The 22,979-nt window shown below is 40.0% G+C and overlaps 1 protein-coding gene and 1 long non-coding RNA gene across 3 annotated transcripts in view; both read left to right on the top strand.

Moving 5' to 3' along the window:
• Positions 1–22,979, top strand: part of SLC1A3 (solute carrier family 1 member 3) — an 81,963-nt gene that overhangs the window by 1,040 nt on the left and 57,944 nt on the right. For both annotated transcript variants that reach the window (XM_003806650.5, XM_008956031.5), the window contains 2 exons: positions 956–1,231; positions 22,109–22,246. In XM_003806650.5, the coding sequence (XP_003806698.1) occupies positions 1,051–1,231; positions 22,109–22,246 (319 nt within the window). In that variant the 5' untranslated portion in view covers positions 956–1,050. The remainder of the gene's footprint in view (positions 1–955; positions 1,232–22,108; positions 22,247–22,979) is intronic.
• Positions 22,256–22,979, top strand: part of LOC134730436 (uncharacterized) — a 37,489-nt gene continuing 36,765 nt past the window's right edge. The window contains exon 1 of the long non-coding RNA XR_010112199.1: positions 22,256–22,705. This is a non-coding gene — a long non-coding RNA (uncharacterized LOC134730436). The remainder of the gene's footprint in view (positions 22,706–22,979) is intronic.

The raw sequence follows: 22,979 nt of genomic DNA, 5'->3' as shown, positions 1-22,979 counted from the left end.
ACCAGGAGGAATCCCTTGATTTTTCAGAACAGCTGATTTCCACCAGGAAAGAGATTTACTGAAATGTTGTTAAATAGCGTGAGTGCTTTAAAGAAACCAGAAACCACAAGCTGTAATGTTTGGAATGAAAATTGGTTTCATCTCATCTGTTCTAGAAATCCCAAATTTTTAAATGCTAAAAAGTCAGCGATAGTTTCCTCGGAAGACTCCAGCATGTGTGTCACAAAGAAAAACACTACTTCATACTTCTACTTGTGATAAAAACGAAGCTGAATTGTGATTTCAGATGATTTATAGATGTGCCCAGAGCACTTTGCTTATTTCATGGAAAAAAAATGAAAAATTACCCTGTAAAATAGTCACATGTATTTCCCATGTACTGTGGGCACTTGTGTTCTTTTTATGACCATATTTACTAGTAGATATTATTATATTTTTTTCTTAATGAAGAAAATAGTTGGTTACTTTACTGCATGTAACAGAGACAACTCCCACCTATCAATATCTTAATTATTTTTATTGACCTGGTTATGCTTTCAACCATGTATACAGCATAATTTGTCAAGTAATGATTGAGTACTTTCTGTGCATTGAGTTCAATTGGACATTTACTGAGTGTGTACGTTGTGCAAGGCATCAGCTGGGTTCTGCGGGGGAGGGTGGGAATAGGGGTTCTCAGTCAGATCTAGCTCTGAAGAACCCTTTTATAGCCTCATTGGAAGGGGAAGGATGGATTTTTAAAAAGAAAATAGAATATATTCCGAATTTATGCACATTTCTCACACATGGTCCACTAAAATATGCACACTGCAACCTTGAAGTCTGGTATTGTGGCTCTCCAGTCCTTGATTCCTGCTGAGATTATGCAATTTGCCAAGAGCTTGCCTGGTGTGGAGCAGCACTGATTTCTCACCCTTGGAGGCTATAACTCATGTCTCTTTTTCTCCCATTCTAGTTCTGTTTTCTAATACCAAAGAGGAGGTTTGGCTTTCTGTGGGTGATTCCCAGACACTGAAGTGCAAAGAAGAGGCCCTCCTAGAAAAGTAAAATATGACTAAAAGCAATGGAGAAGAGCCCAAGATGGGGGGCAGGATGGAGAGATTCCAGCAGGGAGTCCGTAAACGCACACTTTTGGCCAAGAAGAAAGTGCAGAACATTACAAAGGAGGATGTTAAAAGTTACCTGTTTCGGAATGCTTTTGTGCTGCTCACAGTCACCGCTGTCATTGTTGGTGAGTCATTTGATTAAAAACAAAAAAACCTGTATCTTGTTTCTCTGGGGCATCTGGCTGCCCGGGGAATATTATCAGATGAACTAGTTGTAGGTATCAAAATGATAGCCTAGGCTTTCCTCTGAACTTGATGATTTTTCTCCATAAAAATGACTGTTTTGGCATGTTTGGAGCAATATATAGTAAACACATCATTAGGCATCATTAGGCATTATGCAAATCAATTGTGTGAGGAAGAAAAATAAATAAAATATTTTCCCATTTCATGTAAGGATAAGGAAGTGATCATTTAATCATGAGGCATGACAAAGCAAGCATGCTAGATTTGGCCAAAATGTAATTATATACAATGTCAGTTGCACTTAAAACTAATTTATACAATTAGTACACCTAAAATGACATGTTGGTTCCAAATAGTAATTATATTCTAACTGGTGCTGACTTGAAGCTGAGTATCAACGCTTAGACACACAGACCGAATCTTTTATGTGTTTGCACTCTCTCACCCAGCAACTGGGAAAGGTAGATTGGGGAAAGTGTTAACACAGATCTCTTTCATTCATTGCTTTGCAGAGCCTGCCATAACCAGCTATACCTTTTTTTGAATCATTTCCATCTCTTACTAATTTAGCAGGATTGACAGCAATCTGTACTAATAAAATATTATTGTTTTGTTTTGTTTATTGATCTTAAAAGTTATAGTTTATTACTTATGGGTGACATTGATCCTACTTTAAAATATAGCTGAAAAAACCTACTTATTTGGAATTTTTGACCAAACCAATACAGAAATCCTTAGATTGACAAACATATACGCCAATGCCAGGTTGTAAAAATATTCTAACTTAACCTACCAATTTGCCACCAAAAAACAGGCATTCAGTACCGTTTTAATCTCTACTTTGGAGTTTGCCAAGATTTCCATCAACTTTAAAGAGGTAATGATTTAATAAAGATTAAGAAAATTCTGTAGTGTGTAAATATAACTTTTTTCAAGAAAATTGAATTTTTAAATTGTAGACAAATGAAGTATAGCAGGAGAGTTTGTCACAAGATTTTAGATACATCCCATTTTAACATCATTGTCTTCCATTAGTAATCACTGGTGATTAATGATGGTTCAATTAATTTAGAGATATTCAAAGAGAACATGTCCTAACTGACCCAGAGAAGTAATGGCTTTCCACAGTAGGTTTCCAGGCTTGAATATATTCCTGGGTGAAATATTTCAGTCCCACATCATTGTCCTGGAAGTCAATGCAAAATACAGTCTGCTTGCCTCATTTTTCACTCTGAATCAAAGTCATTGCCAAGCCAAGCAATAGCTGCATAATAATAATTGCAAACATTTATATAGTACTATTCCAGCTACTCTGTAGGAGTTTTGTTTATATTAGCTCACTTAATCCTCAAACAAGCCTATGAAGCGAGTGAGAAGGTATGATTACTATGATCTTCCTCATTTTGTAGATGAAACTGACTGTGGAGAGATCAAGCAATTTGCCCAAAGTGACAACACTAGTGAACTCTAGAGCTGGAAGTCAAATTCAGTCTAGCACCGGAGGCCATTCTCTTAACCACTCTATTCTTCCTCTGCTCTGCTGCTAGTTGACATCTTTTAAGAGATGCCAGGAAGAGAAATACCCTCATGAGTTGATGAAGGCCAGTTAGCTGGCAGTGCTAGATGCATTCACACAGCATTGTCATTTAACTGCATGATTTACCCAGTTACCTCAAAAGAAAACTTACAGTTCTCCTATAGACCATTAAGCCACTTCTTTCTCATTCATTTAACAAATACTCATTTATAATTCATGATCCTATACGTATAATAAATAGAGCTCAGTAATACTGGAGTATATTTGAAAAAGATGGAGAAACACCATTCAAAATGGTGTTGTAAACACCAGAAGAGTTGAATTTCTAAGACAGAAATGTTTCCATTCAAGAATAGTGGAATGGAAATTCATAAAACTTGAACATGGAAGACAGATTGATGGAGAAGGAAGTTCCTAAGTCATTAGTACAAAGCAATAACATCTCTAATAAAAAGAAGATAATGCCAGGATTTAAAAGTCCGTTTTTCTCTAGGAGTTCTGGGATCATCCGTAGTGTTTTTCTCTAGGAGTTCTGGGATCATCCCTAGTCTGTTTTTCTCTAGGAGTTCTGGGATCATTCCTCACCCAGTGAGGGCTTTCCTAAGATTTGTGAGAATTGCAATAAGAGTTGGCTGAGCTAGGGTAGATAAGTTGGCCGGGTGCCCTCATGGTTGGCTTTACTAATGGAAACTGAGGAGGCAGAAGCAGCAAGAAGAAGGCACTAACAAAGAAACACATAAAAAGAGCTCATTGACAGTCAAAGAGACCACTGAGTCTACATCAAAGACTTGGAATAGCAAATAGACAACTTAGGAGCAAACAGATTTAGGAGAGAAGGAAGAACCCTTCAGTTATCTGTTAGTGTGTCTTCCATCAAGAACCCAGTGGATATAAAGGCTCTATTTAGCTTGTCACTGGGTTCCATGTCTACCAGTCCTAAGAGATAGGAAAAGAATGTGTCTGTACACCAACTCTTAATTTATTTGCTGTAGCATAAGAAAAAACAAGAAAGATGCTAGCAAGGAAGAAGGAGATAATTATTTTCCCCCAAGATGAGAGATGAGAAGAGCTATAGTTATTACCTAGTTTTCAAATTCCTAGGTTTTTATTGCTTTTAGTAAAAAAAAAAAAAAAAAAAAAAAAAAAAATCACTGGGAAAACCTATGTACTGGGTTGAATCTTTTGTTTAGACTGTTTTGTTTTGCCTTTTTGAAATAAAATGTATATGATTTAATGTGTAGAAGTGGAAACTAGAAAAATATTATGATAAAGACATGTGAATCCATATATTCAAAATAAAGCAGAAAATTATAAATATTTTGATATCAATTCATCTACAAGCATAAGCATAGAACCATTTGTACAATTTTATGTCATTTCTACTGTCATTTCTAAGCAATGTCAAAGTCTGAATGTGCCATGCCATGACAAAAGCTCATGTAACAAGAGCGGTTAGCAATCCGAGAGAACACAGTGCCAAGCTCCACATCCCTTAGAGGGCCCATCATGAAAGCATTAGATAATGGTCTGCCAGGGCTGTCGTGGACATCCGTCTGACAAAAACCACACTGGGAAGAGTGGTTATTGTCTTTCTTCCTCCAGAAAGAAATTTCTCCCTTCAGACTGTGGTAAGTTGTGTTAGAGTGACCTCAGACATCTAGCTGAAAGAAAGGAAAAGTCCTTTGTCATGTTCAAGTCACAGAACACTGACTCTTTCCATGGCTAGGGAATGAATTGCACAATAAGAATGAAATCTCAGGCCAAACAATATAAAGAAATGGGTCATAAGATCAGCTGCAAGGTTGGGGGATATTTATAAATAGGAATGCATAGAATTGAGTGGTAGTTTTACCTGAAGGCATTCACAAACACAGTAAACTAGCAGCTTTCTCTGATGTTGGTCTTGGCGCGCACGCACACACACACGCACGCACACACACAGAGTTTACATTTGAGTTCTCCTTTTTTGATGGTCTCCTTGCACAGTTCTTCTTGCACAGTTTACATTTGAGTTCTCCTTTCTCTGATATTGATCTCACACACACACACACACACACACACACTCACAGAGTTTACATTTGAGTTGTCCTTTATATGGATTTGAAAGAAATCGGTGACTTCTCGGAAAGAAATCATCCTGGCTAAATTTTTATAAAGCATTTCCCTCTGTTCTCTAATACTCTGGCAATGAATTTAAATTGCACTAAAATTCAGTGGAGGGAGGATCACTTGAGCCAGGAGTTCAAGATCAATCTGGGTAACATAGTAAGTTCTCATCTCTCCAAAAACATTTTTTTAAAAAGTATCCGGGTGTAGTGGTACATGTCTGTAGTCCCAGCTACTTGGGGGGCTGAAGTGGGAGGAGGATCACTTAAGCCCAGGAGGTTGAGGCTGCAGTGAGCCATGTTCATGCCATTGCACTCCAGCCTGGATGACAGAGCGAGACCCTGTCTCCAAATAAGAAAATAATAATAATAATAATAATAATAATAGTAATCGCTAACACTCACAATGTATGGAAAACTCTATTGTGTTTAAGTATATTAACTTTATTTAATTCTCACAACAACCCAGAGAGGGAGGTAATTTTATTACTCTCATTGTACAGATGAAAAAACTGAAACCCAAATCCTTATCACACAGCTGATGAATACTGAGTGGGATTCAAATCCACCATTCCGGCTCTAGGTGCTCATTCACCACACTGTTCTGGGTGCTATAACACCCATTCTGGCTTTACTCCAGCAATTTGCTGAGGGTCTGCCTGAGGTAGCAACGGAAGAGATGGAAAAGAGAGGTCGAACTGAAAGCCCACTGGTGAGACTTGGCAATTGATTCAATGAGAGAAGGTGGACTGCAGACCAATGGCCCACTTTCTGGCTTAGGTGGCAGAGTGGCTGATGATGCCACATTTGAAGGTAGGATACAGGAGAAAGACTGGGGCCTTGGGGGTGCACGAGGATAAGTTCAGTTTGGACCTGTTGAGTTTGTGGGGCGGGATGCCACCGAGGTGGATATACAATGGAAGAAGCTTGCTGCAAATCAAGATTTAGAAGGTATTCCTACAACCTCCAAACTGAACGAAGACAGTTCTGTCTTTGGATTTCAAGTGAATAAGGATCAGTGAATCGGGCTATCCTACTGCATAAATGAGTCTACTCTGTAAGTGAGTCTATTCTCAGAACAGTTTCCATAACTCTAGGGCCCTCTCCTTCATACTTAAAAGCACTAATCTTTCAGAAATGCTGTAGTGGTGTTCTGTGCCTGGACGTAACTGACCAAGCCAGTTAGGTCAGCCAAGCAGGTTAATCAATGTGGTTTGCTATCAGCTGCTGGACTGAACTGACCTGGTAGTGGGACCACAATAGCCAACTGCTTGAGTTCGTGGAGCAGGCACAGTCGGGCGCCCACACCTCTCAACTTCCTGAACCCCTGATAGCGGGGCATTTTCACACTGATTGAACAACAGCAATCCAAACAATGATGGACAGATAACTGGGTTCAGACTTACGGTTTCTTCAACACTTCTTGGAAATGAGCAGGGAGAGAGGAGCTTCAAGAAGCTGGGGGTAGGGGGATCCTGAGTCCCCTGGTGTTACCAGAGCTCAGCTGTGCTTTCACTCAGCAGAGGCTGGGAGAGGAGGAGGAGGAAGCTATGGATTTGCAGAGTTTTTCTCTGGAGAAGCCACACTGGGTTAGGTTATAAGAACTAGGGTCTGATTTCTCTGTGCTTTATCTTCTCCCCTGGGAAAAAAAAATACAGAAAAATTGTCAGGGCTAGTGATAACACATGTACCCACAGCACACATGCCTCCCAGCCCTCTCCCACCTTCTCCAAAAGCACTCCAGGAGCTGCCTCCTACTGTGACAGTGTAGCCCAGTAAGGTATAGTGGAGATCAGAGCTATGTGCTCTGGAGTCAGACAGCCTAGGTTGATGTCCAGTTCTGGAACTGAGCCTCTGTTTCTTCATGTATAAAACAGAATAATTATAAAAACTGTCTGCCAAGATTTATATCCCAGTTCTGCTGTGCACAAGCCATATCACCTTAAATGATTTCCCTAAGTGCTTGCCAGGTAAAGTGTCCATAGACATTGTAAACCCCACATCTTTTATTTACATCTCTGATATGGCTTCAAGCTGTCATGCACTGATTTGATGATGCTGATCTTCCAGAGTGCTATAAGACCCTGGCATTTGGGGAGGCTGGGGGGCAGAAGATACTCACCTGGTTTTGGTTTAGAAGTGGCTTCTATTTCCTTAGCTAGAGAAGAGAGCCAAGAGAGTTGTAGGAAGAGCCTTAATAGTTGTAACGGGCTTTTAGATGCAGAAATGAAAGCCTCAGAGTAAGTGATACCATCATTATCTGTCCCTTACCGATCTGGCCTCCTGAGCAGAACCAGAAAGTAATCCCCAGGCAGCCGTTATCACAGTAGACTACTTAGTGGAGGGGGCGCCTGACAGTAGATGGCTCTCTCAGGAAAACAGGGAGGTGCTAAGAAATGTTTTAATAAGTGTTGTAATACACTCAATAGTGAATTTTTTGTTCATACCTCTCAGGGCCAATCTGAGTGTTCACCACCTCCCTGGTTTCTTCTTTCCTCCAGCCCTTTGGTGCCTACTGCCCATTAACTGCCACTCTGGTCAGAGTAGGGGCTGGCTGGAACCCTGAGAGAAATGTGGCTGGTTTCCAAGAGAGTTGGGAAAGGTTGTTTTGAAGCAGTGGGTAGAAGTCTTAATGTTGTTCTAAGTGTATCTCTGGATTCTATTTTGCTCTTTTTCTTCTTGTCAATTCAGATATTGAGGAAACAGAGCAGGCAATTTCAAATTTCTCTTTCAAGTAGGTAATCAAATAAGCAAGTGTGTTCAGAACAATTAACCTTCAGTAATAATACCTTTCATTTTTGTGGTGGTACAGTTTACAAAGCACTTTCTGTTGCACTCTCTGTAGCACGTAAGCTATGACCAGGCCACCCTCCTTCTGATTTGTATCTGCAAATGTCTGGGACGCAGCTAAGAAAGCATTGAGAGTCTAAAGATCCTGGGTACAGGCCCGGCTCCATCAACTAACTCGATTTTTATGATGTAAGACAAATCTCTGGGTCTCATTTTCTCATCAGCAAAGTAAGTTTGGACTAATGTCTGCTTCCAACTCCAAAATTCTATCATTTTAAGTCTAGTTTATCTTCCTCTAAAATATCTGAATATATAGAATAATAAACAGAGGTGTTTTGCTTTGTTTTATTTTGTTTTGCTTTGTTTTGTTTCCAGGGCATGACACTGTACCATTGCTAGAATCTTTTTCCTAGATAACCCATTCTGGCTGGTCTCTCCAGTCTAACAAATAGCCCCCTTCTCTCCCTTTGACCTCTTGAGGGCCCCTGGCTCTGGGTCTGATAATCAGTGTTTCCTAGCCAGTGTTTGAGAACACAGTGAGGGCACACTTTGCAGAAGCCCCTTCTGCCCTTCAGTCTCTGCCTGTCTCTCATAAATTAGGGGAAGAAAACCACGGGCTTTTGTTTTTGCTGTGGAATAAATAAGATTGTGAAGAGCCTAACCTGTTTAGAGGAGGCAACCAGAGTTTGAGCACTGTCTTTTCCAAGCTGTACATTCCAGGTACTTGATATTTATGGAACACTAGGATACTATCATTCATCAAGTATTTGCTGGCAGCTAGGTGAGCTGCATCATTGCTGGGAGCTGAGAAAACACACAGAGCACTTCAGTGCACAGAGTTTAGCGACTATACTCACTGAGTATAAAAATGATGAATTTTGTCTGCGTGCAGTGGCTCACGCCTGTAATCCCAGCACTTTGGGAGGCCGAGGCGGGTGGATTACTACGTCAGGAGTTCAAGACCAGCCTGGCCAAGATGGTGAAACCCGGTCTCTACTAAAAATACAAAAATTAGCCAGACGCGGTGGCGGCTGCCTGTAATCCCAGCTACTCAGGAGGCTGAGGCAGAGAATTGCTTGAACCCGGAAGGAGGAGGTTGCAGTGAACTGAGATCGTGCCACTGCACTCCAGCCTAGGTGACAGATCGAGACTCCGTCTAAAAAAAAAAGATGAGTTTTATGTCAAGCTTCAGTGCTATCAAGATTGCCTAGAGCTTATTCCCTAGGCCAAGAATATTCACATCACTATGCCCTATCAAGAGATATGCTCAAGAGAGTTTGAAACCAAAAAGAGAAAGATAAAAGGCCCAAAAAGGTTTAGATAAAGGAAGATATACCCTGGATAAGTTAAGGGAGGGCGCTCCCTTTTTCCCTTTGTATAACTTATCAAAGATTGGCGGGTAAATTTAGGCGCAGCAAATTGAAAGGCACAACCAAGGTTTGAATTTCAAGACGGGGTTTCTGTCTCCAGAGAGGGCAACTCCATTCTTCTTGTCCTCAGACTTCTCCAGTTCTCCAACAATGTTTCCAGGCTACAAACTGCTGCTGCTTCACACAGAGAAGACAGCTGGCTGTTAGCGAGAGACTTCTTATTCAGAACCTTGTATGATGAGGCTCGTTTATCCCTAATGAGAGTAGGGAGAAAAATATACCCTGCAAAGATGGTCCCTTCTTTTATACACATCGCATTACTTGAAATATCATCTTTCAAGCAAATAAAACAAAAGCCCGGGTTTCTTGTGCTTGTCTAGAAGCTTGCTGGTATCTTCAGCTACTTGATGAATGTGAAGAGAAACATCAAGAAGGAAATTATGAGTCTATGGAGAAACTCCCTGTGAAAAAAGTAGTCATGCTTTTATTTAGTTATTTATTTATTTTTGTTTTCTTAGATTTGCTCTTTTAGGGCAAATGAAGTAGTTTGTAAGCAAACCTGAGATTCAACAAACTTTTCAGGGCCATGTAAGTTCTGACTTTGCAATGCTTTCCACGAGACGATGGGTGACGAGGAGCTTGTCATCTTTGCAGAGCGGTTTCAGTTTTCTCATACTTGTAACTCCAAGGGCTAATTGGTTGAAGTTGCACATGAGCCTATAATGATTGATTTCAAAGTTTTTCCAGATTCGCTTCCTTGTCTCCAAAAAAAAAGAAAGCGGTTTGGTCAGAAAGTGATCTACTCACTATAAATCTGAACACAATTAGTGACTTTCCTCTCCATGGCCTAAACTAAGTAAACTCCTCGTTAAAGCAAATTAAAGCAGGATTGAGGAGAAATCAACCCAGACTCAAAGCGACATTTTAGAAAGATGCAGGCATCCAGCAAAAATATTGCAGAAAAGAATCCAATACGATTAAAAAAGAAAGAGGGAGAAAAGGTTGTGGGCTTTTTTTTTTTTTTTTTTTTTTTTGGCCTATTTTATTTTACTTATGTAGTAAATAAATTAACATAGTCCAAAATAAAAAAATAGAAAAGCTTATAAAAAGAAAGTATCTCATTGACCCCTGTCCCCCAAGGTTCCCGTTTATCTTGTTATTCATTTCTCGTATGCCTATAAAAATAAATATGTATTTATTCCTTTTTTGACTCTTTGTATACAAATAATAGCATAGTATACATAGCCCACTTTTCACCTTGCTTTTTTCACTTTACAATATACCTGGGATATTATTCCTTAGCACGTAGAAAGGCCCCTCATTCTTAGGGCTACATTGTATGGGCATAATATAACTTATTTAAGCAATTACCAATTGATGGACACTTTGGTTGTTTCCAGTCTTTAGACATTTTTATTTAAAAACGTTGTAATGAATGATCTTTCACCCATGTATCTGGATATATCTAGAAGTGAAATTGCTGGGTCTAAAGGTATACTCATTCATAATGTTGATAAGTATTGCTAATTTGTACCCCATAGAATTTGTAGTCATTTGCTCTCCCAAATTGTGGGATTTAAAAAAGAGTTAGCCTCGGTACTGTACTGCCTCTGCCAAAGGTAAGCATGAGTGGACTTTGCAGTTTGTGCAGGTTCCGCAGACAGACTGAGGAAACTAAGAAAATCAGTGCATTGGAAAACTGCAATTTCAGGATAGAATCAGGTAGATGCAGGTATCTCCCTGCTTCTAAAGCCCAAATTTAATCCATATACAACACCCAAAGCTTTAATTTGTATGTTACATTCAACTTTTGAAGCCCTTTCACATCTCTTACCATCTATCATCTTCACAATAAACTGTAAAAGAGATGAACCAGGGTTTCAGTTTTTATCCCTCCCTCTAAGCCTTCACCCCCTACCACCAATTTAACAGAAGTTTAGAAAGTGAAACATTGAGCGATGTGTCAAGGGCACTTAGAAATAAGAGACTGCCAGAAATAAGTCTATAGAAGCTAGGATCACCCTGCTCCCAGGCCAGCCCTGGCTGCTTTAGTTACAGTCTTAGGGGTTGCAACCTGTCCACAAATAATTCCCCAGAATACTGGTGCTAACAGTCTGAGCACAAATGGGTCTCGGCTGGGCTCTAGAGCAGAACATAAAATCAGGAAACTAGAGCAAACTTTACTCTTCATACAGCACAGAGACATATCAGTTAGTAGAACAGAGACTCTGAAAGAACAGAATAGGGAATAGATGGAAATGGGAACACCCTTGCTGTGCACCAGCATATAACACACAAAAGGCACCAGGGGAACTTGGGAAATTTTAAACATATTTCATTCCCAGTTTCTATTTGCTCATAATAATTTCTTTTTTCCAGAAAGGAAGGCAACAAGTCCTGCTTTTAATTGCTATTTCTGGAATAGAAGATTTTTAAAAATAACAATGGATTGGACATTTAGAATACCTGTAGGATTATTTGTAAATTAAATTACCACTTCACATAGCCTTTTTTGGTGCAGTTTTTGGAAGAAAGCACCAGGCCTTTCTTAAAACTCCAAGGTTCTTCTGATGCAGTTATCTCTAAGAGTCACACACCGTGTGCACATAAGTCCGTGTCTCCACTCTACTTGGTCATCAGTCACCCAGGGCTCGCTCATCTGGGCACCCCTGGTGGAACAAGGCTGGGGCAGGTATTTCCCACCTTCAACAGGAAATACCAAAGGACAAAAGAATGAGCCAGGCCAAGGCCCAAATCTCCCAAGGATGTGGAAACAGAGGAGTGGGGGAGGGTTAAGAGGTTGCCTCCAACGCTGAGTAGCTTCTCACCAGGAAACGCCTGAAAGTTTGACAGAAACAAAAGACCAGGGACCAGCAGAACTCTTACCCAGGTAGATTCACCATTATGGCTTTGCTTTCTTTGTAAAAATAAGCTAATACAGACTGGCACAGTGACTCACTGCTGTAATACCAGCAACTCAGGGGGTTAAGGCAGGAGGATCCCTTGAGACCAGGAGTTTGAGATCAGCCTGGGCAACATAGTGAGACCCTGTCTCTAAAAAAATTTCTAAAATTAGCCAGGTGTTGTGGAGCGCACCTGTAGTCCTTGCTACTCAGAAGGCTGAGGCGGGAGGATCACTTGAGGCCAGGAGTTCGAGACCAGCCTGGGCAACAGAGTAAGACCCTAGCTCTAAAAATAATGAAAATAAGCGAGTGGAAATTTATGTCCAACAGCTTCATCAAACTGTAGTTTGTAAGCAAACATAAAAATCATAAGTGTGAGACAGGCTTATGATTTCTCCAAATTGGGCCAATTCCTGAAATAGAAATTTTTATTTGATTTCTCATATAATTATTGCATGCGTGCCATAATAATTGTAATGGCTAAATTGCTAAAACATTTTTTGACTCATTAAATGCTCTCATATGCATTATCAAGGAGTTTAGAATTCATTAACAGAAACAAGATGAATTAGTATAAGCAGCTAAGATTTATAATGCTTTTGATGAACATGGTTCTTTTAAACTCAGAACTTAAAGTTCAGGAGGATCTTAGACACCACCCATTCCAATTGATCTCTCTCATTTTGCAGATTTTTTTAAAAAAGAAAAAAGAGGCCTGAAGAGATTGTGCGATTTGAAGATACGGAAACAGGCAGACCTAAGTTTGCCATCCCATCCTCTCATATCACTTACTGCAATGTGCCTTGGGCAAGTGGCTTATTCTTTCTAGGCCTCAATCTTTTCATTAATGAGATACTGATATTAAACGCTACAGGTTTGATGTGAAGATTAAATCATTTAGATAAAGCATCGCCTACCCTAAGTTACTGACAGGATCAGGCCCAGAACTGTCTTTCTACAGCATCACACTTGCTCTCCCTTCTACTCAAAAAAACCTACCTTAGGAGCAAATTCGGGATCCATAGCTATCATTCCTCATTTGTGAATTTAGAAAGCTAAGCCTATGAGAAATCATAATTCAGTCAAGATCCAGTCCCACAGACCATGAGAGCAAAATCACACGGTTTTGTACAGAGGGGACAGTCCTTAGGGTAGGCTACTATGTTCAGGGATTGCAGTAGGGAATCAGATTTACTGGGGAGCACAGAACAGAGAGATTCCTGCATTCAGAAAGTGTGCTCAGCACCAGCTGGGGCCCAGGCACTGTTGGATCCTGCTCATCTGAAAGAAAATAAGACATGTTTGTTCATTCGTTCAACAATATATTAAGCACCTACTGTGTGCCAGGAACTGTTTGAGGGGCTTGATATAGGTCAGTGAACAAAACTGTCCAAAAAAAACAAAAAAAGTTCTAACCTTGTGGAGCTTACATTTAGCAGGCAAAGAAAATAATAAACAACAAGCATAATAAATAGAAAATTATATTGTATTTTGGAAGGTGATAGGAACTATTAAAACAAATAAAACCAGCTAAGGGATAAGAAAGTTCAAGGTAGACCTATTCAGAAAGTGACATTTGAGCTAGGTCTTTTTTTTTTTTTTTGAGGCAGGGTCTCTCTCTGTCACCTAGTCTGGAGTGCAGTGGTGCAATCTCGGCTCACTACAACCTCCACCTCCCAGGTTCAAGCGATTCTCCTGCCTCAGCCTCCTGAGTAGCTGGGACAATAGGCATGCACCACCACACCTGGCTAATTTTTGTATTTTTAGTAGAGAGGGGGTTTCACCATCTTGGCCTGGCAGGTCTCCAACTCCTGACCTCAGGTGATCCACCCGCCTCGGCCTCCCAAAGTGCTGGAGTTACAGGCGTGAGCCACCACGCCTGGCCGAACTAAATCTTAAAGGAGGTAAGTGTTGTGGATATGCGGGAATGATGTTTTAGGCAGAAGGAAGAGCCAGTGCAAGGACCATAAAGGGGGATCCTGTCTAAGATGATGGAGAAATGACAAGGAGGCAAGTGTGGAAACAGGTGAGAGGGAGCAGAGTAGGAGATGGGTTCTGAGGCAAGGTGGATCTAGGGGGGCTTGCCAGGAGCACCCATTGATTGCATGGTCTTGGGCTTTGACTACATGAGAGGAGGAGTCAGTGGAGGGAGTAGGGGAGAGAGATCCTGACCTAGGTCTCAGTGTTCTTTTGGGAATAGGCTGGAGAGAGGTGAAGTAGAGGCAGAGAAACCAGTTAGAAGACTACTGCAATAATCCAGCCAATAAGGAGGGTGACTTTTTAATCTTGGAGCCTTCTTCATTTACAAATTAGAAAAAAAAATTTGAAGCATAGAAGGCAATAGAGTTATCCAGGATCACACGGGGAGTTAAGGGCTAGGACTAGAATCTCGACATCATTAATTCCTTAAACATTTGTAGAGCATCTTCTCTATGAAGATAGAAGCAGCCTGGTAAGGAGGCCCAGAGACCTCTGCATGTTAGATTGACCTCTAACTGCCATGTATAGCTCAATTGTCAAGTGTGGGTGGGACTTGTGACTTCTAACCAACAGAATATGGCAGAGGTGATGGGATGACACTCCTGTGATTGTATTACAATTATACGGCAAATTCTTGTAACCTTGAGACAAATTAGTGCTAGTTTGGTTTTGGTTTTGCTACCTAAATGGAAATATCCTAACTGTGAAATGGCAGCATTTGTGTCACGTAAAACCAGTGAGTGGTGTGCTATCAACACTGTGATTTTCCTTGAGCCACGAAAATGGACATCCTGGTCCCCTTTCTGGCTAGATATGCAGGCTGAGGTTTTTCTGGGCAATGGGTATGAATGCCTCCTGGCATTCCTGTAGCACTAATGCTCAAACAGCTGGCTGGCTCATCTTGGTCAGGCACTTAGTTTTCTCGTGGTTGGCCTCAGAATGCGAGGTCTTTCTGTCAAGATCATTGTCTCTATTGCTTTGAGATTTCCTTTTGACATCTGAGCTCCTTTGGGGCACTACCTCGTTTTCTGGAAGATTTGGCGTAGTAATAACTCTTAGAAGACTTTGGTCTGCCAAATTGTTCATGACAAAGTTTGCAGATAGAGGAGGTACTTTAGTAAAATTTTACTATTTCAAACTCCAACATTTACCAAAAGTTAAGTAGTATGATTTGGTCTGAAATTTACTTCAAATCATGCCTCATTCTTTTACTCTTAAATATTTTCTGGCATCTTCAATAGTTTTATCATATTAAATGTGGACCAAATTCTTAAAGTTGGTCTTTAGCTTTTAACTTATTGTGTGTGTTTGGCCTTAAAGAGTAAACCTATGATATCTTCTTTCTGAGGCTCCAGTGTGCACGTTGTGTCTTAGTTTAGAAAATGAGACGATATTTAATTTTCCAAAGAAGTATTTGTTGTTGGCCGGGCGCATTGGCTCACGCCTGTAATCCCAACACTTTGGGAGGCCGAGGTGGGCAGATCACGAGGTCAGGAGATCGAGACCATCTTGTCTAACACTGTGAAACCCCGTCACTAAAAAAAAATACAAAAAATTAGCCGGGTGTGGTGGCAGGCGCATGTAGTCCCAGCTACTCGGGAGGCTGAGGCAGGAGAATGGCGTGAACCTGGGAGGCGGAGCTTGCAGTGAGCCGAGATCGCACCACTGCACTGCAGCCTGGGCTACAGAGGGAAACTCCATCTCAAAAAAAAAAAAAAAAAAAAAAAGAAGTGTTTGTTGTTAGGAAAACAAGGAACCCCTGAAGGACTCCTTTCTTGAACTTTCTACATTAGCAAAGAGAAACTATTTAAGCAAAAATGCAACTTTGTTTATAGCATTCATCCAGCACAGTTATTTTGATCACTTTAAACATTCTAGTCAATATATTTTCTAGATTCTAGAAATCTTGTTAAAATACTAACACTGGAGTAAAACAGAAATCTTAACTAATATTGATAACCAAGGGTGCATGATCTGAATATTGCTCATGACATCCATATATTGTATAACATCACCTAGATACAAACTTTGCAAAATTTGTTTCAGCTCTAACAAATTCTACTAGGAAGTTATTTTGATTTTCATTGCTATTTTTGCAGAGTAATCTATAATAAAGGATTCGTTCTTTTGCACTGAGGATCTGGTGGCCATAAAGCTTTTTGTCAGCTTTGGGACTATCAATCAATGTGTTTCAAATAAGTGACCACTAATGAAGCTCAGTTTTGCAAAGGGTGAGCTGCTTTACCACAGAGAAAGACTGGTTGTGGCCGGGTGAGGTGGTTCACGCCTGTAATCCCAAAACTTTGGGAGGCTGAGGTGGGTGGATCACGAGGTCAGAAGATTGAGACTACCGTGACCAACACTGTGAAATACTGTCTCTACTAAAAATACAAAAAAAAAAAAAATTAGCCATGCATGGTGGCGCATGCCTGTAATCCCAGCTACTTGTGAGGCTGAGGCAGGAGAATCGCTTGAACCCAGAGGCAGAGGTTGCAGTGAGCCGAGATTGCGCCATTGCACTCCAGCCTGGGCGACAGAGCAAGACACCGTCTCAAAAAAAAGAAAAAGAAAAAGAAAGACTGGTCATGCTACGTCTCCTTGGTCGGAAAGACAGAGCAAAGAGGGCTCTGAGAAGTCTGTGTATCAGCCTGTGTTTCCATGAAGGCTTTTTTCATTGCTGGGCTAGAATGTAATAGGAAACCAGAACTGCCTACCAAGATAAGCAGCCTTCGTATTCACCGCATTTCCTCTTGATTTGATGCTGATAGCTGGCCGACCCTACCTCTGGCTTCAGCTCTAACGTGGCTTGTAGGAGCAGAAAGCTGACGAAAAATGACTTTTGTTGATTCATTCAGCAGTGAGTTGAGAAAAGCTAGCTGTTGACTTCGTTAAGTAAAATCAACAAAACTTTTCCTCAGCTTAAGCTCTAGATTTAGTTAATGTCATTCAAAATAGATGAAAAAGTAGGCAAAATATTGTGTACCCATTCAGACTCCTTCAGTCAGTACCATGGTTGTTGAGAGGCTGCGAGGACAGTAGAGTGGGTGAGTCTGGACCCTGGAGCTGGACAGTGTGGGTATCAGGTCCACCTCAGCCACTCCATGGACTTAGGTGAGCACGTAACCCCTCTTTAAGCCTACTGTGGCGCCAGCCTGCCAGCTGTGTGGTTTTGGCAATTTACCTGCCCTCTCAATGACTCTGATTCCTCATCTGTGAGATGTGGATAACAATAATAGTCCTGGCCTCGATACAATGTGTGAGGCAATGTGCTTGTGAGGACTTGGTATCTGCCACGTGGTCAATGACTAGGAGCTGTTGCTGTTAAGGACGCAAACGTTGACACACGTCTTCATTAAATTCTTAATTAAATGTCCTTTTCACGTTACTACCGATGGTTTCTAGTGACTGAAAATGTGTGCAGTGGAGGGAAAGGCAGACTATTTTAATTAATAAGCTTTATATAAGTTTTATTAAATCATGAAAAAGGATTTGGTATAGCCATTTTTGAAAGTGGCTATACCACCTTTGAGATCTTCAGCAAGTAAGAAGACCTGTAAAGGGTTCCAAGATGTGCTGGTGCTTACAGGACATGTGTAGGAGATCCAAGGTTATTCCTCCAGGGCGTTCACCATGTAGGAGTTCAAGATGCTAAAGACCCAGGAACCAGGCTCTTTTGAGACCTATACTCAGGCCTAGGCTACAAGAGCATGTTTGTGTATGAGAGGCATTAAAAGAGTAACGGAAAGAGCACTGGGCTTTGTGTAGAATCCCTCCACTCAACCACTTATGAGATCTATAAGCCTGAGCAAGTTAACTGACTTCTGAGCATCAGTTTATTCATCTTTAAAATAGACACAAGGCCTGGTACAGTGGCTCACGCCTGTAATCCTAGCACTTCGGGAAGCCGAGGCAGGCGGATCACGTGACATCAGGAGTTTGAGACCAGCCTGGCCAACATTGCAGAACCCCACCTCTACTAAAAATACAAAAATTAGCTGGGCCTGTTGCTTCATGCCTGTAATCACAGCTACTCAGGAGGCTGAGGCATGAGAATTGCTTGAACCAGGAGGCGGAGGTTGCAGTGAGCCGAGATTGTGCCACTGCACTCCAGCTTGGGTGACGGAGTAAGACTCTGTCTCAAAAAAATAAAAAGAAAATAAAATAGATACAATAATATCTACCTCATAAAGTTGTGATGAGTGTTAAACACCAACATTAACACATAGTAAGGGCTCAATAAATTTTCCCCTTTCCCAGTGTAATCTCATCTTTTTCAAGAGTAGAAATAGCTCACCTGGTAAACCCAGAAATAGTAAACCAAACAAAGCATAGTCAGGGATAAAAATGATTCAAAATGTGTCTGAATCTACTATCACTCTAAACAACACCTCTCTTCAAAACTTTTGACCTAAAACTATCCCTTATAAATAAATGATGTCTCCTCTCTATAGAGAAGAGATGTCCTACTTTAGAGAAATGATGTCCTCCTACTATAGAGAAGAACTTTTAGACAATGTAGGTGTTGTCTTAAGGAATGTAAAGAAATAGAGACACATCCTAGAGTAGGACTGCACTTCCCAGCAAGACCAGCTTGTTGACTATAAGGAGAGACACACACAAAATATCACCACCTCTTGAGACTTTGCTTCCCTTACTGTCTTGCATTGTTCTGTTAGATATCTGTTTGGCAGGTAAGAGACTGTGTCATTCACACATTACCCAGAATTCATTCATGGAGCTGGCTTACTTTCCCTCCTAACACCTAAATAAAAATTGGTTGCACTGAGTAAGTGCAGGGCTTGAGTGGGGAAGAGGAGAGAAGGTAGTAGAACACCCAAGGAGAGGAAGAGGCTGTATACACAACCAGTGTTGTTGTATCAATGGGAGTAGAGTTAGTGTAGGCTCAGATAAGACTCTGGAAGATGAGATCAAGTGCACCTAGTATTTAGAATAATCACTTCCTTCATCAGCCCTTGTTTGACTTTTGCTTCTAGAACCTATATCATTAGCAGAACAGCTATTCTATCAATTACTTATAAATAAGATAAATTTTATGGACTAGATAGGATCCTGCCTACCCTTGGAAATATTACTGTATGTAAGTAAGTGTATTTCTAATAACAAACAGCCAACTTGGATATGAATTTGTAAAACCAAGTCTGGTGTTCAACTGTTGTTTGCAGAATATCTAAAACTCCTGACAGCTTGATACGTTCAAATTCCAGATGACCAAAATGAGCCCCTTGTGTTTACCATGCACATGTTTTGTTATAATTGAATGTCAAGTGTTTAAATCCATTTAAATGAAGATCAGAAAAGCATCATCAATTCCAGTAAAATTAATTTGATTGGAAGTAAAGCAAAATGTTTGTTTGTTTATTTATATGTGATAAAGCACTTATCTTTGTGTGACTTGGCTTTTATGTGAGCAAGCAGGAAAAAGACAGATATAACCAAAGTCTTTTATTAATTCCTATAAGTTATGGAAGCTGCTGTGTTAAATAATACACACTGTAAATCACAATTAAATGCCTTACACCAGATTGAGTTCCAGGAAGATTGAAAGTTAAATATTTTAAAACAAAACAAGTAAACAAAGAAAGAAACATGAATTTAAGATCTATCAAACTTGTGAGGGGGGAGGGAAATTAAAATGTATAAACTCAAGAAGAAATCACCTAATAAAAAAGGTGTGCAGACATTGTTATAAAAATGCAAAACACCTGTACATGTTTAATATAATGTAAGGCAAACAAACCAGAAAAACAGTTATAGCAAGTATTTTATACATAGGCAAAGGGTAATTATCTTTATTATATAAAAATAATCTACCCAACATATACACACACACACACGTACGTACCTAGACTCTTAAACGATTAGGATTGAATAGATTCTTGGAGAAAATACAATTAGGAAAATTAGTCAACATCATTAGATGTTAAGTAAATACAAAATAAAACAAAGTATATACTATTTACTCATCACACTATCAAATTTTGCTTGTTTTAACAATCTTTTTATGATAATACTCTGCTCCTGGGGGTAGAGGAAATAAAGCCTCATTCACTAATAGAGCATTAAGCTACCCGGCCAACCCACGCAGAAAGCAATTTCGTAACATGGATTCAGGTAGTCGTATCCTCTGAGGTAGCAGTTCCCTTTCTCTAAAACTACACTAAAAAAAAAAATCCCAGATGTAAAATAGCCTTCATATATTCATCATGATATTCTTCATAAAAGTGAAAAATGCCAAACAACCTAAATGTTCAACAATAGAGTGAGGACAAAATAAAGCCTGATACAGTGAACGAATCTGATATCAGGAGACCTAAAAGTGATGTTTATGGTGACCGTATATGGAAAAGTATATTCTTTATGATTTCCATGTGTTTAACTATGTATTGGAACATTCTGCAAAGAGACACACAAAGTGGTTGCCTTTGCTCTACAGGAGAAGAGGAAACACATAAAGGGGTTAAGAACCTGGGATCTGAGTCCAAATTGTCTGTTTTTAAATCCTAGCTCTGCCACTTGAGTATATTTGACTTTAAGCAAGTTTTAAGTTCATCGTGATTAGGTTTCTCCCTCAGTAAGTTAGTGGTAAAATAGTACCCTCCTCCTGGGGTTGTTGCAAGGATTAAATTTGCTGCTAACCTAGGTAACACCCAGCATATAGCAAGAGCTCAGTAAGCATTAGTTATTTACTATTTATTTCAGTGATACAACCAATATGGGCAGGATTTTGCCCCACCTTTCTGCGTTTTCCAATTCAACTTTTCTCCTTGACCATATTACTGTTACATTGGAAAAAAGCAATAAATATTTACCTGAAGGCCCTGAGAGCTGGGTCAGCTGGATTTTTTTTAGCCACGTAGATTAAGATTCTTATTAGAATATCACAGTTTAGAGACAAAGAATGGATACTTTATGGTTGCTAAGACCCAAGAATTGAAATTGGAGTTGCAGTGACAATTCAAATGAACTTTGTGTCCCATTTCATAAGAAGTTAAGACAGTTCAGTTTCCGTAAAAGACTGCTTGCCTCCTCTAGAAAAGCTTGTGCCAACCCAGTATCATTCCCGCTTCTCCCCACCACCCCACCACCCCCAGCCTTTAGCTCCTAGTTAACTCAGTGCTGGGCATGCTGCTTTCTCTATAACTTACATGGACTTTTTTTAAAAATGGAATCACATGTTTCAGTAGTAATAGCAAGGCAAAAACTTTAAAAACATTTACAACACTGGCATAAGTAAATTTTCTTTGGCAAGGAAAGTAAATTAGGTAAAGGGGAGAGGGAGTAAATTTACACTTTTATTGACACCAATACCTTTATTAATTTCTGAACATTTCAGTAGTTATCATGCATAATTTGATTTAAATGCAAATTTCTCATTCTAAAAAGATTTTAAAGTTTCAGTTGTAGAGGGAAAATTAAGGGGAAAATTGCATTCTCTTTCTCCTATATTCTCCCACGTTTTCAGGGAAAATTTTGGGGAGAAAATCTCTGCTCATTTTGGAGTCTTCTCTTGCCAGCAACTAACAAGTCTGTACAATACAGTTACCAAGGCAATGTCAAGACCATGTAGACAGAGGGAGAAAATGTGGTGTGAAGACAGGGAGATGATGAAAATGGATTAACAATGTGAACATGAGGGGTTTTTCTAACTGGAAAAAAAAATAAAATCACACTATCCTTTAAAAGTGGTTATGTTAGCAATTCTAACATCTGTTGTTATAAAGGAACTTAATTAAAATAAAGCCTTTTTTTCTATATCACCTGTTCATGAATAAGCTTATTTGTTTCCTAATTATGTCCCAATCTTTGTAACTCTGTATTGAGCCAGGTCAGAATGAGTTCCACTGCATTCAAGTTAGACAAAGGGATTTTTTTACTTGTTGAAACTAGAAAGAGTTTTTTTCTATAAGTTCTATTGAACCACGGATTCAGCCAGACCCTCACAGATAATGACTGCAAAGATAGATACATCTCTTGCTCCCAAAGCAGCACAGATATTTGCTGCTTAAATAAATACAACCACCAGCCAAATACTTACTCATTTTGCTAGGGCTGTTCCTTCTGTTTCAAAAAAGACTCAATTTTTCCTTTTCTTTTTTTTTTTTTCCTTCAGGTACAATCCTTGGATTTACCCTCCGACCATACAGAATGAGCTACCGGGAAGTCAAGTACTTCTCCTTTCCTGGGGAACTTCTGATGAGGATGTTACAGATGCTGGTCTTACCACTTATCATCTCCAGTCTTGTCACAGGTACCATAAGCAGTTGTTAGTTTGTTTGGGTTTTTTTAAGTGTGTTTATTGCAAAAGATTGCTTAGAAAAGCCAGTGCTTTAGGTTTCTGCTGGATGCATGCTCTGTTCTAGATAAAAAAAAAAAAAGTCCCTTCAAAATGATGGAAAGGAGGCTTTAGTAATGCATGAATGATTATAACTCTCGTATTTTACCAATCACAAGAGGAAACGAATTTAAACAGCCACGTAATCTGGTTCGCCTCACAGTGAACGAGGTGCCCTGCTAAACACCACACCATCAGCCTTCTCTGACCACAGTGATGTAGTTGACAACAGCGTACAACAGGTCTGTTTTCTCACCCTCTTATCCCACCCAGATAACATCTGGTTGGACAGCCTATTAGCTATTGATGCAAGAATGCTTGTTCTCAGAACCACCAGGACTTGAGCGGGAGCCTTCTTGGAAGCCTCATCAAGAGGTAATGCCCACAACACTCACCAACTCTGCTGCCACCAACACTTATCTTTTCCTGGTGTACCCGCATGATTTCATTTCCTTCTCCAGTTGCCTCCCACCCCCGTTACCTTTTATGCTGGTGGGAGAAGGGGGAGGGGGCGGGAGATTTTCCCATCTGAATATTTTATCAGTGGACACTTGGATTTTTAACAAGTGGAAGCTTTGCAGGATAGGATTCTATGTTCTATGACAATGAGATAACCATTTATTCCTGCATGGGAAAAGGTGAAAGAGTC

This window comes from Pan paniscus, chromosome 4 (assembly GCF_029289425.2).
Source record: "Pan paniscus chromosome 4, NHGRI_mPanPan1-v2.0_pri, whole genome shotgun sequence".
Taxonomy (NCBI): domain Eukaryota; kingdom Metazoa; phylum Chordata; class Mammalia; order Primates; family Hominidae; genus Pan; species Pan paniscus.
The sequence above is the reverse complement of the archived record's forward strand: the minus strand, read 5'-3'. Positions and strand labels throughout refer to the sequence as shown.